Source organism: Staurois parvus, unplaced genomic scaffold, assembly GCF_062004578.1.
Source record: "Staurois parvus isolate SC_StPar_1 unplaced genomic scaffold, SC_StPar_1.0 ptg000154l, whole genome shotgun sequence".
Taxonomy (NCBI): domain Eukaryota; kingdom Metazoa; phylum Chordata; class Amphibia; order Anura; family Ranidae; genus Staurois; species Staurois parvus.
This window is the reverse complement of record NW_028317950.1, coordinates 11,019,615-11,039,949: the sequence shown is the minus strand read 5'-3', so window position 1 is coordinate 11,039,949 and position 20,335 is coordinate 11,019,615. Positions and strand designations below refer to the sequence as shown.

Here is a 20,335-nt window from a genome sequence, read left to right as displayed (position 1 = left end):
CCTCCATTGACACTAACGATGGGGCATTATTTCTCCCATTGACACCAATGATGGGGCACTATTCCTCCCATTGAAACCAGTGATGGGGTACAATTCCCCCATGGATACCAGTGCTGGGGCACTATTCCCCCATTGATACCAGTGATGGGGCACTATTCCCCCATTGATACCAGTGATGGGGCACACTTCCTTTCATTGATACTAATAATGGGCACTATTCATCCTGTTGATACTAACAATAGGGCACCATTTCTCCTGTTGATACCAATGATGGAGCACTATTTTTCCCATTGATACCAAGGATGGGGCACTTTTCCTCCCATTGATACCAAGGATGGGGCATTATTTCTCCCATTGACACAAATGATGGGGCACAATTCCTCCCATTGAAACCAGTGATTGGGTACTATTCCTCCCATTGAAACCAGCGATGGGGTACTATTCCCCCATTGATACCAGTGATGGGGCACACTTCCTTTCATTGATACTAATGATGGGGCACTATTCATCCTGTTGATACTAACAATGATGGAGCACTATTTCTCCCATTGATACCAAGGATGGGGCACTTTCCTCCCATTGATACCAATGATGGGGCACTTTTCCTCCCACTGATACCACTGATGAGGCACTATTCCTCATATTGATACCAATGATGGGACACCATTTCTCATATTGATACCAATGATGGGACACCATTTCTCCTATTTAAACCAGTGCCGGGGAACTATTTCCCCTTTTATACCAAGGATGGGGCAATATTCCTTTAATTGATACTAAGGATGGGGCACTATTCCTCCAGTTGATAATAACGATGGGGCACTATTTCTCCCATTGATACCAATGATGGAGCACCATTTCTCCTAAACAGTGATGGGGCACTAATCCTTTCATTGATACGAATGATGGGGAACTATTCCTCCCATTGATAATAACAATGGGGCACGATTTCTCCCGTTGAAACCAATAATGGGGCACTATTTTTCCCGTTGATACCAATGATGGGACACTTTTCCTAGCAATGACACCAACGATGAGGCACCATTACTCCCCCTAATGGGGCATGGTTTACTTCCACTGATGCCAGGACATTTTCTTCTCCCACTGGTCACAGTCCGGCCTCCCTAAAGTTTGAAGGACAGTAAACCGGCCCTTTGTTTAGAAAGTTTGGAGAGCCCTGTTGTAGACGTTTGATGAGGAGGAAAGTTCTATTTTCTTACAGACAGATTTTGACTGAAATAACAGTGTTATGGTAAAATATATAAATTTTAGGCAATAGGAGTTTATTGGGAAAATATATTTTATTTCTATTTGTGGTTTTTGCACATAGAGCAGCACAACACCATTTTGATACTTCGTTTTATGTTACACGTGGGGATGCATCTATCGTTTTAGCATTAGCTGTGAGGATAATATAAGATAGGCCACTCATTTGTATCTTTTCATCTAAGTGGCAGCACCGGAGTACCTTTAAAAACTATTAAACAATCAGAGTGCATCAGATTGTATGTAATATTTATACGCTATATTGCCAAAAGTATTGGGACGCCTGCCTTTGCACACACACAAACTTTAATGGCATCCTAGTCTTAGTCCATAGGGTTCAATATTGAGTTAGCCCACCTTTTGCAAGTATAACAGCTTCAACTCTTCTGGGAAAGCTGTCCACAAGGTTTAGGAGTGTGTCTATGGGAATGTTTGACCATTCTTCCAGAAGTGCATTTGTGAGGTCAGGCACTGATGTTGGACGAGAAGGCCTGGCTCACAGTCTCCGCTCTAATTCATCCCAAAGGTGTTCTATCAGGTTGAAGTCAGGACTCTGTGCAGGACAGTCAAAGTTCCCCACCCACAACTTGCTCAACCATGTCTTTATTGACTTTGCTTTGTGCACTGATGCACAGTCATGTTGGAACAGGAAGGGGCCATCCCCAAACTGTTCCCACAAAAGGTAGGAACATGAAATGTCTTGGTATGCTGATGCCTCAAGAGTTGCCTTCACCAAACCCAACCCCTGAAAAACAACACCACTCCACCAAACTTTACACTTGGCACATTGCAGCCAGGCACATACAGATATCCTGGCAACCGACAAACCCAGACACATCCATCGGATTTGCCAGGCAGAGAAGCGTGATTGGTCATTCCAGAGAATACATCCCCACTGCTCTAGAGTCCAGTGGCGGCGTGCTTTACACTGCTGTATACAACGCTTTCCATTGCACTTGGTGATGTAAGGCTTGGATGCAGCTGCTCGGCCATGGAAAACCATTCCATGAAGCTCTCTACGCACTGTTGTGCTAATCTGAAGGCCACACAAAATTTGGAGGTCTTTAGTTATTGACTCTGCAGACAGTTGGCGACTTCTGTGCACTGTGTGCTTCAGCATGAACTGATCCCGCTCTGTCATTTTACGCAGCCTACCACTTCGTAGCTGAGTTGCTGTTGTTCCCAGTTACTTCCACTTTGTTATAATACCACTAATGGATGGACTTATTGCACAGGTGGCAACCTATCACAGTACCACACTTGAATTCACTGAGCTCCTGAGAGCAATCCATTCTTTCACAAATGTTTGTAGAAGCAGTCTGCATGCCTGGTGCTTGATTTTATACACTGATTTTTATCCAATGATTTGGAGGAGTGTCTCAATACTTTTGGCAGTATATTGTATTTTGCCTGTGTTTGTCCAGTCAGCTAGATAGTGGTAGCTCCCCTCTCGTGATGACATTCGGAAAGAGACTGTAAGAGAGTGTTTGCACTTGTGATTGAGGGTCAGCAAAACCCTGTGGTTAGGCTGCATGTCTACCACCCCTCAGCCGCTCCTTCTGTTTTTGCTGAGGCAGTGTCCAGGGGTGTACACATGCCACAACCCTTACGCTTTGGTACACTGCAGGACTTATACACCCTTCCACATTTTAAGTGAATGGTACTGTTGCAACTGCACACAATGCACATGGTTGTCTGGTAATTAGGGGGTTAAAACAGGCAGTGAGGATGCGAGACAACACCACCTGGTTACTGCGGTCTGAAGTGTGATCTGAACGTGGTTCACACACAAGATCATAAAGCACATCTAAACGAGGCCTAAAAGTGATATTGCCTAGCTTGGCAACTGCTAGTGAGAGCAGTGGCGTAACGCGTAGCTGAGACATAGCGACGTGGTAATGCACTTCCGATCCGGCGCCATCTTGGTACACCAGAGAACCTATAGTACACCCATGTGAGGTGACACAAAAAGGCTTGTATCTTTCACTGCAAATGTGAGTGTTTATTTGGTGTTTTTCACATTAAAATGTGCCATACAGTTTTCACATTATGGAGGATCTTTTGTGTGTTCTATTCCATGACCTTTATGACCTCATGAATACTTAATATTGCTACCTGTACGGGGAGGATTAGAGGAAGGTGGAGGAGTGAGGATTGGAGTCCGTGGACTAACTTCTGGTCAAGAGAGCATGTAGGATCCAGAGGTGATCCGCAAGGCATTTTGGCCCCTGTGGGTCGCAGGGGGAAGGTGAGCAGGCACGCTAGCCACATAGGATTCTCACCTGTCACCCGCACTGGCAAGAGGAGCATAAGTGTGTTTTTTCCCAATTGTGTGATAAACACTAAATTATGTGGACACTAGTATCACTGCATTTTTATGGTTATTAACACTGAGTGCTGTGGATTATTTTTGCACTTTTGTACACAGATATCACCTAATTAGTATTGCATATCCCTATATAGGGAACTGAGTGGCATGTTTTAATCACTTAATTATTATGCTTGATTCTCATTACATCAGTTATTGATACGTTTTTTACTTGTTGTTAACAGTATCTTTACCCTGAAAAAGGTATACTCGTAGCGCCACACCATTTACTGTTACAATATCTGTTTTTTGTCTGTTCTGAGGAGAGGATTGGGTGTTGGCAGCAACAATATTTGTTAAAATAGATTAAGCAGTGCAGGAGGATTCAATATTTTAATTCACCTTTATGGAGCGTCGGGTATAGATTAACTTGTGTCTGTTTACACCCACCTACCTCCAATCTGACCAGATCCACTAAAAAGAACGGAAGTAGATCTGTTCCCTTTTGGTTCACCACAGAGAGCAAAGCAGGCTGTGTCCATGTCCACTCTGCATAAAGGAAACAGATACAGACCCGTCATCTGTCTGCTCTGCTCAGTGGGAAATCAGCAGACAAATCCCAAATTTCTTTTTGGCATGCTTTCATTTACGTCCTTGTTTCTATGCCTAGGCAAATTATGACATACATCCCAGGAGTCTTCAAGAGGGGAGGAGGGTTCTCAGCTTAGCCAATGCCTGAGCTAAGGACAGATGGATTCCAGGAAGTAATTGCTACATGAATCATCTGTCCTTACTCAAGATGGCCACTGCCAGAAATGCCAGGATGTGTTTTTCAAAATGATTTCTCATCAAACTAAAGCATGGAAAAATGGATGGATGAATGGAGTTTGTTTTGAATATTAAAAATAAATTATATGGCATTTTGGTTTGTAATACTCAGATGCAGAGCAGTTCTACTTTAAAGTAGATTTACTGCTTCTTAAGAACATGTATTTGGAAGTTCATAGCCTGGCCACATTCCTATCTTAAGCAAATTGACCGTTTGTATTCCAACTAAGTAATATTGTTTTATTGTGTACATTTGGGAGTACAGGGAATTAGCAGATACAAATCTGATGTGAAAAGGAAGGCAAAGATACAGAATAGCAAATGTGTGCATGAGCTATACCGTCAATAAAAAGAAACATGTATTGCCTTTTTAGAACTCTGCATTAATGGAATTACTGACAGCTCATCTCATGACAGCATGTGCAGAAATTCAATAAAAGCATATGTTAGGCCTGGTATGCTTCCACTAGTACAGGAAAGAACCTGCCTATAAAATTTAGGGCACAGTAGGCCAGAGGAAGGCTTCCTGCCAGCCCAGCAGATGCCCACTTGATAATTATAGTAGTAATGATTTCATATCATTCTGAAAGGGAATTTTTGCTTTCTGGATCAGAATAATGGCTCAGACACAGCATCTCTGCAATTTTAGCTCTTTAAGTGCTAGTCTGAAAAGTCTCAGACACTGCAAGTATTTAATAAGCTTCAGCATATACCAAAACCAGCGCTCAGATCTTCAGGTTACACAGAAAACACGGAATCAGACACTTGCTGAAGTGCCGCCTTCAATAGATCGGGGAATCTTGATGCTGGCAAAAAAAGAATAAAACAGGGCACACTCTCCTCGTGCATTGCCGTAATATAAAAGGAAAATTTATTGTAAAGTCACAAAACACATACTCACAAACCAAAAAGGTCATAAAAACAGGCAAGGAGCCAAAGATGACAATCGCGGACAGTGGAGATCCTTGGGTGAAATCTGCTAATGCGTTTCAGGAGTCAAACTCCCTTCCTTTTACTGTGGGCTGTGTGTGCTTTCAACTGTAAGCACACTGCTTTATATGGCTCTGCTATGCAAAGCAGTGTGCAGGAGCTGACGGGAGAGAACTGTATTGTTTACTTACAGTTCTCTCCCTCTGTCAGTAATGCTCCACGATCACCGGCGACTTATCACCTGCCGGGACCCAGTGATTGATAGCCGAGGCAGCGGCGCAGGTAGTGAACTCGCACCATCCCCTACCCAAAAATGGAAACACACACGATTTTGTGCAGCCCTGCCACCCTGTAGCAGTATATCTAATATAGGGCAGCGGGAAAACGGTTAAGCCCCAAACCAAAAATGTATTATATTGCAGCTTACCAATCATTAGATGTGGTGGCTCAATCAGTTTGCTCTTTGGCTTTTTCCCTTTATTTTTACCTGATCTGGCCAGTAACACCTCCTGTATTAATGAGAGACAACTCTGGAGGAATGGGCACAGGAGGTAGAGCAGGCAGCAGCATTGTCAGTCTGGAGGAAAAGGTAGTGTTAAATGTATTATCAGATTTAACTACACTAATTAATGGATGCCAAACTCAAGTTAAAAACTTTATAGTCAGCCACAGCAAATGTAAAAAAAAGACAAAAAGGACATCACATGTAAGAGTTGGTAAGCTGCAATATAATTGTTTGCTTTTGGGTTTAATACTGCTTTAAACACTTTAGCTTGAAGCAAGCATTGGCAGGCTTTTAGCAAGCTTAAGTATGATTTAATTTTGTTACTATAAACAAACCTATCTTTTCAATTTAGCTTCTCACAACTTGACTCCCTCCCCTTTCATTCATGTGACAGTGCTGGTGCTTGGCTGAGTAGACAGTCCTTAGGCCTGGAAAGCTCTGAGTAGAGTTACCGTACTCGGAGCTTACACAGAGCTCCCACCAATACTGCTAGAATGGAGTGCATTAAAGCAGATCTGTTTTGCTCTGCATGGGTAAATCATAGGTTTGCTTTAAAGTGGTTCTAAAGGCAGAAGGTTTTTTACCTTCATGCATTCTATGCATGAAGGTAAAAAGCCTTCTGTGCACAGCCCCCAACATATATAGTGGGGAAAATAATTATTTGATCACCTGCAGATTTTGTAAGTTTGCCCACTTACAAAGGAATGGTGTATTTAAATGAAAGAAACTGAATATCAACCAAAAACCCTGAAAAAAACATGATACAAATGTAATAAATTGAGTAATAAATTGAGTTGCAGTTCAGTGAGTAAAATAAGTATTTGATCCCCCACCAACCAACAATAATTCTGGCTCCTACAGACAGGACTAATCTGTGTACCACATGAGCTCTTTGGCATTAACTCAACTTGGCGTGTTTGGAGGAAGAAAAATGCTGACTATGACCATAAGAACACCATCCGTACAGTCAAGCACGGAGGTGGAAACATTCTGCTTTGGGGATATTTCTCTGCTAAAAGGTACAGGCCGACTTTGCCACATTGAGGGGCCAATGGAAGAGGCCATGTATTGTAAAATCTTGGATGAGAACCTTCTTTCCTCAGCCAAAACACTGAAGATGGGTCATGGATGGGCAACAAAGGAGTGGCTCATGAAGAAGCACATTAAGGTCATGGAGTGGCCTAGCCAGTCTCCAGACCTTAGTCCTATAAAAAAAATTTATGGAGGGAGCTGAAACTTCGAGTTGCCAAGTGACAGCCAAGAAACCTTAAGGATATAGAGATCTGTAAAGAGTGGACCAAAATTCCTCCCGAAATGTGTGCAAACCTGGTAAGCAACTAGAAGAAACATCTCATCTCTGTGCTTGCCAACAAGGGTTTCTCCACCAAGTACTAAGTTATATTTTGCTTGGGGATCAAATACTTATCTTATTCACTGAACTGCAACTCAATTTATAACAATTGTATCATGTTTTTTCTGGATTTTTGGTTGATATTCTGTCACTATCATTTAAAATACATCTATGATAAAAATGATAGACCCTTTGTTTCTTTGTAAGTGGGAAAACTCACAAAATCTGCAGGGGATCAATTATTTTCACTACCGTACTTACCCGAGCCCATCTCAATCCTGCGATGTGCATGAGAGCAGCAGCTCTCTGGGGTCTCTCTCTCCTCACTGGCTTGCACAGCAGCAGACAATGTCCATTCACAGGAGTGTGGCTCGTGGTACTCTGCAGGGGAGGGGCAACATAGACGGCCAGCAGAAGACCAAAAATAGAAGAGGATTGGGGTTACTCTTTGCAAAATCATTGCACAGAGCAGATAAGTATAACATTTTGTCTTTTCAATACAAAAAGTACAGCCTTTAGAATAACTTTAAACTCTTTTATATTCTAATAAGTGTGCAGGAGACACATGAAGCTGAAAGTGATCGGTGAGGTCACCATTCTGGCTATGCTGTGTGGCTGGGGTGTCAAATCACTGGTCAAGGAAGATTAAAAGTATGTGAACAAGTAAAGCAGTTCAGTCATATGTTCTTAGTGTACAGTTTTGGGTCTGCTTTCCAAGGTGATTATCAGTAAATGTAAACCATCCCCCTGCTCAAATTTTACATAAAATAGCAGTAAAGATAACAGGTTTACCAAGATGTTCACAGATTATTTTATTTACACAGGAAACACTCATGAAAAGGGAAATTTTGTGGCATTAGAAAGCTCAACAGTACAATAAGATGACACTTTTAATGTGAAGGCAGGTCTTATGTTAGCTCAATATATATCTGTTAAGCAGGGACAGCCATACACTGATCTTAATTCAGCCAGACCCTGCTGATCCAACCAACTTTTGATGCGTGTATGACCCGCTTTACTGTTTGATTAGATGATGCCACTAGACAGATGTATTTAGCAAAGTTTAGTGGCATCACCTAATCAAACAGTTGGTTGGATCAGCAGGCACTGGCTGAATTAAGATCAGTGTATGTCTGTCCCTGCTTAACAGAAGTTGATCGTTTGACCGATTTCTGTTAAAGGTATGTAATGGAAAAGGTTTCTCAACTTAGCAACTGCAGCAAAATCACTGATCAGTGTATTCTGACGGCAATAGGTGAAGCTCTCGGAATACAATGTCCTGGCGGGGAAATATTCTTCCATCCACCTTGTTTGTGTGGATGGATGAATCTGGTTTTTTTTGGTTGAATAAAAAAAAAAAAAAAAAAAGTATGGCCAGCTTTATAGTAAGGCAATGTAAATGTTACTTTAGCAGGTACAATTGTGATCATTTTGAATAAAGTTCAGCCAACAAAATGGCTTCCCCTTTGTCAAGGCAAATTGTACACTATCATACAACTATGTGAGAATACATTACCCTCTTGTGGACAGAAGGCAGGTCTACACTTACACAGTAGGCTTCTGTATTCCATATGCAATATGACCTCAGATTTAATAGTAAACCTACTTTAAAAAAAGGTTTCCGTTGCTGAGCTCCATCTAGCGGTCTCTGGCTCCAATACTTTTGGAGTCACCAACTAGGAATAAACATGCAGATTAGAAAGTCCGAGATAAGAAATTCTAAATCCTTTATTTGATTCAGTATGACAGCCATGGATTTAGAATTTTAAAAGAACAAGTCAGCAATTGTTGCTTCCATAATTCCTCAGTAAAGATTTCTTTTAAAGTGAAATTCCTGCCGAACAGCAACTGCTCTTAAAAATGCTCCCTCCCTTCTCCTGCTACATAACCTGTGTAATAAAAGCTATGTGTACTTACCTATTTTGGGCCTGCTCTCTTCCAGTCACGTGATCCGTGGCTTTGGCTCCTCTGTGTCAGTCAGTGACAGCTGCAGGGGAAAGGAGGGAGCACCAACCACAGCTGGAACATTGGAGCCTTTGAGCGATATCACAGAATTCCATGACATTGTCGAGTGCTCCCTCCTCTTCCCTGTACACACTGCTTGCTAACACAAAGGATCACGTGACCTGGCTGAAGCAGACTAAAAATAGGTAAGTATACAGATCTTTTAATACACAGGTAAGGCAGTATAGGTAGTAGGACGGGGGAAGAGAACATTTCTAAGAATAGTTAGTGTAAGGCTGGAATTCTACTTTAATTTTATATTACTACGTGATTTACCTGTAATGAGAATGACCTCATCTACAAACCACTGTAAACAATGGGGAGCAAAAGAGATGAAGTCCAGCAAGTGGGTAATCACTGAGTAGCAGAAGACTAAAATCTCCTGTGCAGTTTAAGCCTCAGAACAGCAACACCATGCCCCAGAATTCTGTATGATCATTGGAAGTCTCATCAGTATCCTTCGTCTGACCAGGTGACCTCATAGTCTGGATATTTAGTCTTGATCAGCTCCATAGCTACAGAGTGTTTGGCCCGACCAAAACCCTACAAAAGATGAGAGAATGCGCAGTTAGTGTTTTATGAAATATTTTGGCTGTTAATTCAAATATAAGCTAACCAGGGGCTACAACCAATTTTCTTTGGTATGCTACTGTAAAATTTTCTTCATCCATTATTGCAGGCTAAATACAAAATATTAAGTTATATCAGCCTGGACCAAAAGCACTTTGAGCAAACCTATCAATCTGAGCATATACAGTGGGGCAAAAAAGTATTTAGTCAGCCACCAATTGTGCAAGTTCTCCCTCTTAAAAAGATGAGAGAGGCCTGTAATTGGCATCATAGGTAGACCTCAACTATGAGAGACAAAATGAGAAAAAAAATCCAGACAATCACATTGGCTGATTTGGAAAGAATTATGGTGGAAAATAAGTATTTGGTCAATATCAAAAGTTCATCTCAATACTTTGTTATATATCCTTTGTTGGCAATGACAGAGGTCAAACGTTTCCTGTAAGTCCCCACAAGGTTGGCACACACTGTTGCTGGTATGTTGGCCCATTCCTCCATGCAGATCTCCTCTAGAGCAGTGATGTTTTGGGGCTGTCGCTGGGCAACATGGACTTTCACCTCCCTCCAAAGGTTTTCTATGGGGTTGAGATCTGGAGACTGGCTAGGCCACTCCAGGACCTTGAAATGCTTCTTACGAAGCCACTCCTTCGTTGCTCGGGCGGTATGTTTGGGATCATTGTCATGTTGGAAGACCCAGCTATGCTTCATCTTCAATGCCCTTGCTGATGGAAGGTGGTTTGCACTCAAAATCTCACAATACATGGCCCCATTCATTCTGTCCTGTACATGGATCAGTCATCCTGGTCCCTTTGCAGAGAAACAGCCCCAAAGCATGAAGTTGCCACCCCCATGCTTCACAGTAGGTATGGTGTTCTTTGGATGCAACTCAGCATTCTCTCTCCTCCAAACATGATGAGTTGCGTTTCTACCAAACAGTTCTATTTTGGTTTCATCTGACCATATGACATTCTTTCAATCCTCTTCTGGATCATCCAAATGCTCTCTAGCAAACTTCAGACAGGCCCGGACATGTACTGGCTTAAGCAGGGGGACACGTCTGGCACTGCAGGATCTGAGTCCCTGGCGGCGTAGTGTGTTACTGATGGTAGCCTTTGTTACGTTGGTCCCAGCTCTCTGCAGGTCATTCACTAGGTCCCCCCATGTGGTCCTGGGATTTTTGCTCACCGTTCTTGTGATCATTTTGACCACACGGGGTGAGATCTTGCGTGGAGCCCCAGATCGAGGGAGATTATCAGTGGTCTTGTACGTCTTCCATTTTCTAATTATTGCTTGCCTATTGCAGATTCAGTCTTCCCAGCCTGGTGCAGGTCTACAATTTTGTTTCTGGTGTCCTTCGACAGCTCTTTGGTCTTCAACATAGTGGAGTTTGGAGTGTGACTGTTTGAACTTGTTATCAGTATAAAAGACACCTGTCCATAACGTCAAACAGGTGCCATTTATACAGGTAATGAGTGCAGGACAGAGGAGCCTCTTAAAGAAGAAGGTACAGGTCTGTGAGAGCCAGAAATCTTGCTTGTTTGTAGGTGACCAAATACTTATTTTCCACCATAATTTGCAAATAAATTCTTTCCAAATCAGCCAATGTGATTGTCTGGATTTTTTTTCTCATTTTGTCTCTCATAGTTGAGGTCTACCTATGATGCCAATTACAGGCCTCTCTCATCTTTTTAAGTGGGAGAACTTGCACAATTGGTGGCTGACTAAATACTTTTTTGCCCCACTGTAGTTGCCTGGAGTAGATATTTACTTCACCCCTGGTTCACACCAGTGAGACTGGTTATGAGATTTGACAGTTCCAAATCACACAAGTCTCCCTCTGTTGTCGGCAATAGAACAGTTTTGATCATCAGTGCCACCCAGCAGTGCCAATCAGTGCCACCAGCAGTGCCCATCAGTCAGTGCCCATCATTGCAGCATATCAGTGCCTCCTCATCAATGCCCACCAGTGCTGCTTCATCAGTGCAGCCTATCCGTGCCACCTCATCAGTGCAGCCTTATCAACGCACATCAGTGAAGGAGAAAAATGACTTGTTTGCAAAATTTTATAATAGAAACAAAGAAAAACTTTTCACACTTTGTTTTTTTTTTGTTTATAGTGCAAAAAATAACCCCTGTGGTGATTAAATACCACCAAAAGAAAGCTCTATTTGTGTGAAAAAAAAATTATAAAAATGTCATATGGGTACAGTGTTGCATGACCGTGCAATTGTTATTCAAAGTGCAACAGCCCTGAAAGCTGAAAATGGGCCTGGGCAGGAAGGGGTTAAAAGTGCCCAGTAGGCAAGTGGCTAAAGAAGATCTCAACCCTTACTAGATGACAATTAGTTTGCTAAAGCCCTGTGCATCATAAACAGCTGCCAACAACTGAAGGCCTTCTGACAGCAATGAACAGGGAATGTTGTGCGCATGCACGGCCTGCCTGGATTTAGCAACCTTGATAAAAAGATCAGCAATGAATGCCAGCGTGTATCGGGGGCTCACAACTCCCCCTTCTTCAGGGCTTGAATGCTGGCAGCGATAGGAAGAAATACTGGACAAGGTGAGCGAAGGATCACAGATAAGTATAATATCAGTAGAGTGCCAGCCTGACATTATTCTATTTCTTGATCCTTTGTCACAATGTCCAGTATTCAAGCCCTGACGATGGGAGAATTGTGTGCCCTGAAATGCATTGGCTATACCTAGTGAGCCATTATCGAGATTAAAGCAGAGCTCCTCACAAAAGGGAAAGTTACTCTTTAAGGACTGCTCCCCATTAAGGATTGGCACCTTTGGGGGGGGGGGGGGTACCCAAATTTGACAGGTACCAGCTTCCACTTCCTAGGCGAGCGGAAGGTATCCTCACTCCCTGTAGTCTTTTGGGACACGTGACAGGTCCCAGAAGACTACAGGACCATTCGTGAAGCGCAGCGTTACTCACACATGCGCAGTGGGTACCCGGCTGTGAAGCCGCAAGCTATCACAGCCGGGTACCCACAATGAAGATGCCAGCCTTCTGGAATATAGAATGGCCGGTGAAACAGGCTGCAGAGGACACACCGCGGGATCGTGGGACAGGCAAGTGGCTGTTTTTTAAAAGTCAGCAGCTACAGTTTTTGTAGCTGCGGACTTCTTTTTTGACAGGGTGAGTGGAACTCCGCTTTAATAAATGTGAGAGTTGTGTGCCCTGAAATGCATTGGCTATACCTAGTGAGCCATTATCAAGATTAATAAATCTATACTGGACTGATCATACATTGTGCTGCTCTCATCCCTCACACTTTATGTATGCCTTTACTTCAAAGTTCTGTTGTATAAATAAAGTATTGTCTGTAGAATGATGTAAAGCAACAGAAAAGAAAGCAATGTCTATAAATTCAGTTACCAAAGAGTAGCCGTAGATATGGATCTTCTTGCTACCGCTGGAATGGGAAATTCGGCCTCCCCCCAGGCACTCACAGTCCAGCACACGGTCCTTCTCAATCTCCGAGGCCACTCTGTCATAGATGTCAGCTGCAAGAAAACAGTGCCAGCCTTTATAGAGTCATATTCTAATGTGCAAAATGAGGGGAACATGGCACATATATAACAATGATAATATTTTATGAACAAGACAATAAATGATCGTCAAGATTCTAAATAAATCTCATTTAAAGCTCAACTCCAGTCAATTAGGTTTGGATGGTGGGGAGGTCAGGTCCCTACTTCCTATGTATGTATGTACAGAACAAGAAGGGCAAATCACCCACCTCAAACGGGACACAGCAATTAAAAAAAACGCAGCTTATATTACAGGGAGATGTTGGTGGACACCCAAGGCGATCTCCCCTTTGTGGTTATGAAAATTTACTTAGTTATTACTTTTTGTTGATTATATTCCTTACTTATCTATTGCCTAGATGGGCTTACATTTATTCATGTTTGTAGATTTTGGTGGGCTGTCTCCACAGACTAAACATTGGTGGTCTATCCATGAACCTATTAACATCTGGTGGAAGATATTGACTTGCCTATGTATAGGGTAGGTCTGCATGGCCCCTAAAGTGATAGTAAAGTCTATTTTTGTACTTGTACCTACAGGTAAACCTATAAGGCGGCTTACCTGTAGGTACTGTAAATATCTCCTAAACGTGCATCGTTTAGAAGATGACCTGTGTAGCAGTACCGGCGCATGCTCTCTGAAGAAATGGTATGCCCATGCCAATCCTTCAAAGCTGTGTGCCGTAAAAAGTGCATGCGCGCAGAAGTGACGTCATCACGGCACAGCCATTCAAGCTGCCGGAGCCTGCGAACACGGAAGAAGGACAGGGTGAAGATGGCTGCAAACACGGAAGGAAGAGGGTGAAGATGGCTGCAAACAAACACGGAAGAAGGAAGAGGGTGAAGATGGTTGCAAACAAACACGGAAGAAGGAAGAGGGTGAAGATGGCTGCAATCAAACACGTTTGCATTAAAATGTGCATTTATTTTTTTAATTTATTTTTTTTTAATTTATTATTTATTTTTATTATTTTTGGTCAAAAGGTGAACTTTTCCTTTAATTTGTAGCACAACTATCTCCTAAGGAAGCCAAAATAGTGGAGAAACATCTTGAGATTGGGCAGCACAGTGGCTTAGTGGTTAGCACGTCTGCAGTGCAGTAAATGGGTCATGGGTTCAATTCCCAACCATGGCACCTCCTGCGTGGATTTTGCATGTTCTCCCTGTGCTTGAGTGGGTTTCCTCCGGGTACTCCGGTTTCCCTGCATGTTGAGACTGAGTCAACAGTCTCAACATGCTGAGACTGAGTTTTTCCGGCTCATTTTGCAGTGTGTTTTTACAGGGGTTTTTTTGGGTCATTAGGTAAGTACTGACTTTGATGCAACTTTGATGTGACTTTGGATGGGTGCAGCTTTGATGCAACTTGGATGCGACTTTGAATGGGTGTGACTTTGATGCTACTTGAATGCCAGAGAGTGTAAAGTCACATAAAAAAAAAAAATAATAATAATCACACTACATGAATACAACTGTCACTTTTTTTTTTTTGCCAATAGGAAAGTATGACAGTTCTGATAATGAAGTGTGACTGATGCTACAATACACTCTCTGGCATTCAAGCAGCATCCAAGTTGCACCCATCTAAAGTTGCATCAAAGTCAATATTTTCCTATTGGCAAAAAAAAAACCCATCAAAAATACAGTATACTCGTTTCTGCCGCATGTCCAGCGAACTCTACTTAAACGAAAATGCACAACATTGTTTAAAAAAGTCCATCCTTTCCAAAAACGCAGCAAATGAAAAACACTTAGATGTGACTGTGTCCCATAGGAAACCATGTTAAATGGACTGTAGTGCGCTTCTGCAAAATGCATAAGTGTGAACCAGGCCTTATATCAGAGGGCCAGATAGAATCTTGCCGAGGGCCTAATTTTATCCATGGATTATAGTTTGAAGACCCCGAGTTTAGAGCCACTATCCAAGTTGTAAAGAAAAAAAAAAAAACTATTGTGCAAGGGCCTGCCTGAATGGATGGACACACACACACACTTTGGTAGGTCCTCATATTACAGTTTTGGAGAATCAAAGGGTCACCATGAACATTCCAATCTGACCATACAAGCCGGGCTGTATGCATCCATAGACACACGCAGTGCGGCTCACAGACAGTTTCCTACTGCACATACGTGAAGCATGCTGCACTCTGTGAATGGTCCCGCAGTCTTCGGGGGCCAGTGAAGTGGGCACTGACAACCAACATTGCGGTGGCTCCAAGAGTCAAAGTAAAATTGTCAAGTCCTGCTGTATAGGATATAATCAGCTCTAGACCAACCAATAGTATGCAGTACAAGGGCCACTCTGATTGGACACATTAGGTAGATCCTCATATTACAAAGGTTTTAGTAAATCTAAAGCAATCCGCAGGGATTGTACAATCAGGCTGTAACCTGTATAGTGACCCCACTCTAGTATTTCCTATGCTCCTCCCCTGGGAGCTACACAGGTTATGTAGGAAGGAGGTGAGCGGAAGAGGAGCTGGGCCAGCACAGGACCCAGACATACCCTTCAAAAAGAAAGGGCCAAGGATGAAGAGGGACGAGCTCGAGAACCGACTCTTCCCGGAATAGTCCGATACAATATTGTGTATTTACTGGGAACAATGCCATTGGTGACGTAGAACTCCTCAGTGACAGCCAGGTCCCCTTCCCAGCTACTTCACTCTCCGTCAGGTCTAGCACCTGAGCACGTGTTACACTGAGGGCGTGGCTACCCAAGGTATGGCAGCCCTCTGGAAAGATGGCTGCCCGCGCTCACCGTGGTACTCCGCCCAGCCGTATCCCCTCACGATGTCCCTGTAGTCGGTCAGCTTCTCCGTGTAGCTGACTCGTATCAGCACGTATTTGAAGGTGCCGTCTGGGTCTATATCCACCACCGGGACCTTCTCCAGTTCAGCCATGTCTACCGCCTGCTTGACACCGACGGCAGCGCATCCAATCAGCAGTCACCCCGCCCTATCAAGCCGGTTGTCCAATAAGAACGCAGGAGCCAGACAGAAGACTGACCCGCCAATCAAGACTGAAAGGAAGGAAACCTCACTTCCGCTGAGCGTTGTCATGGAGATGTGTTACTGAAGTTGAAGTCAAGGCAGAGAGCAATGACTGAAATAAATGTGATGAAGCCGGCCCCTTTCACACAGGCGTTCTGTTTTTTTCATCAGTTCAGTCATGATTTTTCCAAGAAAAAGATCACTTCACATCTGTTTTTCATCCGTCATTCATCACTTTACATCAGTTTATGAGAAAAGATAAAAATTTCATATGGGTACAGTGTTGCGTGGCCACGCAATTGTCATTCAAAGTGCGACAGCACTGAAAATTGGCCTGGTAAGGAAGGGGGTAAAAGTGCCCGGTAGGCAAGTGGTTCAACATTTCCAGTAAAAAAATTTAAAAAATCAAATTTCATCATAAATTTAGGCCAAAATGTATTCTGCGACGTCTTTGCTAAAAAAAATCCCAAGATGTGTAAATTAATTGGTTTACGTGAAAGTTATAGCGTTTCCAAATAGCGGTATACAGTATATACTGGGATTTTTTTTTCCTACTAGTAATGGCAGCGATCAGCGACTTTTAGCGGGATTGTGCAGGTATTCTGACACTGGGGGGGAACTAATTTGGTGTCACTGACATCCCCAGTGACACCAATACAGTGATCAGTGCTAAAAAAACGGCACTGACACTGTACTAATGACACTGGGCAGGAAGGGGTTAATGTGAGGGGCAATCAAAGGGTTAACTGTGTGCAGGGACTGTTTTACTAGGGGGCGGGGGAGGGGGTGTGTGCTTCACTGTACACACTGATGTGCTGTCCACAGCCATCCTGAGCAGTATGCCCAAGCTGACAGGGAGGAAGACTGTAAACAAAACAGTCTTCCTCCCCGTCGGTGATTGTCGGTAATCACTGGGCGCCATCTGGTAATCACTGGGTGGGACTCAATGATTGACATCCACGGCTGCGAATGGTGGTGCAGATAGGGCGCACGTGCGGTGCGCGCACGCCCCCTACCCAGAAATGTAATATCACATATATACGTGATTTTGCGCACCCGTGCTGCCGTGTAGCAGTATATCTGCTATACTGCGACAGGTAAGTGGCTAAATCTCCTAGATTGTAAGCTCGAAAGAGCAGGGCCCTCGAACCCCTCGTGTATTGTTTTGTTACTGTATTGTCTCATGTTCTGTCCCCCATTATAATGTACAGCGCTGAGCAAACCTTTTGGTGCTATAGAAATACTGTATAATAATAATAATAAAGGATGTAAACAGATGATCATCCATTTACAACCGCTAGTCCATAGAAATACATGGGGGTCCATTTTTCATCAGTAAATGGACATACGGAATGCCCGTGTGAAAGGCCCTTACACAGGACAGTCAGCCTGGTGACCGGACTTCTCTCTGATGCTGCAATGTTATACAGCCTGTTCACCTATGTGTCCCTATCTAGTCTGTGATTGGACAGTAAAAGAGAAGCAGCAGGTTTATTTCATCTCTCTGCTCTCTCCTTCAGTGCTCATTCACAGCGGAATGTGGTGCGGGAGAGTCGCGTTCCCGTGCGGCTTTCCTATCGCAATGCTCTTGCGATCTGCTGCGGGGGTCAGTTAAAGTTAACAACACCCCGAATCGGCTCACGCCAAACCACATGCTACAAAGTACCATGCAATAGACATGTGCAAAATGAAAAAAAAAATTTGTTTCGATTCGTTATTCGACTAGTTTTGTTTCGTTCAATTCGTTCAATTCATTTAATTTGTTTTTCAGAATTGGTTTCATTTATTTGAATTTGACATTTTGAACGGATTCGAAAATAATTCTAAGGGATTCGAAAATTACTCCAACAGATTCAAAAACAATTGTATTGGATTTGATAATAATTCTAATGTTACAATCCACAATCTATATGTGTTTTTGATGGTACAGTGAAGGAAATAAGTATTTGATCCCCTGCTGATTTTGAATGTTTGCCCACTCACAAAGAAATGATCAGTCTAAAAATCGAACGGTAGGTGTATTGTAACACTGAGAGACAGAATAGCAACACAAAATTCAAACGAAATGCATGTCTAACAAATGATGCACTGATTTACATGTTCATGAGGGAAATAAGTTTTTGATCCCCTATTATTCAGCAGGATTTCTGGCTACCAGGTGTCTTTCATACAGGTAACAAGCTGAGATTAGCAGCACTCCCTTTAAGAGACTGCTTCTAATCTAATTTTGTTACCTGTATAAAAGACACTTGTCCACAGGAGCAATCAATCAGATTCCAAACTCTCCGCCATGGCAAAGACCAAAGAGCTGACCAAGGATTTCAGGGACAAAATTGTAGACCTACAAAAGGCTGGACTGGGCTACAAAACTATGGCCAAGCAGCTTGGTGAGAAGGTGACAACAGTTGGTGCAATCATTCGCAAATGGAAGAAACACAAAACAACTGTCAGTCTCCCTAGGTCTGGTGCACCATGCAAGATCTCATCTTGTGGAGTGTCAATGATTATGAGAACAGTGAGGAATCATCCCAGAACTACACGTGAGGATCTTGTCAATGATCTCCAGGCAGCTGGGACCACAGTCACCAAGAAAACAATTGGTAACACACTACGCCGACAAGGATTGAAATCCTGCAGTGCCCACAAGGTCCCTCTGCTCAAGAAAGCACATGTCCAGGTTTGTCTAAAGTTTGCCACTGAACATCTGAATGATGCAGAGGAGGACTGGTTGAAAGTGTTGAGGTCAGATGAGTCCAAAATGGAGCTCTTTGGCATCAACTCAACTCGCCATGTTTGGAGGAGTAGGAATGCTGCCTATGACCTCAAGAACACCATCCCAACTGTCAAACATGGTGGTGGAAACATTCTGCTTTGGGGGTGTTTTTCTGCTAAGGGGACAGGACAACTGTACCACAGCAAAGGGGCGATGGACGGGGCAATGTACCATCAAATCTTGGGTGAGAACCTTCTTCCCTCAGCCAGGGCATTGAAAATGGGTCATGGATGGGTGTTCCAGCATGACAATGACCCAAAACACACGGCCAAGGCAACACAGGAGTGGCTCAAGAAGAAGCACATTAATGTCCTGGAGTGGCCTAGCCAGTCTCCAGACCTTAATCCGATTGAAAATCTGTGGTGGGAGCTGAAAGTTTGAGTTGTCAAACGTCAGCCACCAAACCTTAATGACTTGGAGAGGATCTGCCAAGAGGAGTGGGCCAAAATCCCTCCTGAGATGTGTGCAAACCTGGTGGCCAACTACAGGAAACGTCTGGCCTCTGTAATTGCCAACAAGGGATTTGTCACCAAGTATGAAGTCATGTTTTGTGAAGGGGATCAAATAATTATTTCCCTCATGAACATGCAAATCAGTGCATCATTTGTTAGACATGCATTTCTTTTGAATTTTTTGTTGCTATTCTGTCTCTCAGTGTTACAATACACCTACCATTCGATTTTTAGACCGATCTTTTCTTTGTGGGTGGGCAAACATTCAAAATCAAAATATGGGCTATATGAAGAGTTGCGTGACCATATTGGAAATTTCTATTTCCGCAAAATTTTGCCCTTTGTTGATCACTACTCACGTCACCATAGCGCAGCTCACTATTTTTTGTAAAGTATTTTAGCATTTTCTAAACTATTCTATTCTTTTCCATTCTTTTCTATTGGTTTATATTCTAATGAATTCTGTTCGAACTCAAATTTATTGTATTCAAAATTCGAATTTCAGAAGGCAGTTACATTCTATGTAATTCTATTCTATTGTTTGTTTCTATACTATTCTAGTCTATGTTTTGATTCTCTGTTGTAATCTTTTCTCTTCTATTCTTTGATTTTCTATTCTATTTTTTTTATATTCTATTCTAATTGATTCTATTCTATTCCTTTATTTTCTGTTCTGTTTTGCTGTGTTTTACTCTATCATTTTCTATTCTATTCTTTGATTTTCTATTCTAATTGATTCTATTCTTTTCTATTCTTTGATTTTCTAATCTAATCTTTTCTATTCTATTCTAATGGATTATATTCTTTTCTATTCCTTTATT

The 20,335-nt window shown here is 42.6% G+C and overlaps 1 protein-coding gene across 1 annotated transcript; it reads right to left on the bottom strand.

The window, feature by feature from the left end:
• Nucleotides 1-7,987: 7,987 nt before the first annotated feature.
• On the bottom strand, nt 7,988-16,260 carry PHPT1 (phosphohistidine phosphatase 1). Its single transcript, XM_089675047.1, has 3 exons — nt 16,058-16,260; nt 13,148-13,275; nt 7,988-9,735 (listed from the first exon to the last, which is right to left on the bottom strand). Exons 1-3 carry the CDS (start codon nt 16,197-16,199, stop codon nt 9,643-9,645), a joined length of 363 nt encoding a protein of 120 aa, XP_089531173.1. The 5' UTR covers nt 16,200-16,260; the 3' UTR covers nt 7,988-9,642.
• Nucleotides 16,261-20,335: the final 4,075 nt, after the last annotated feature.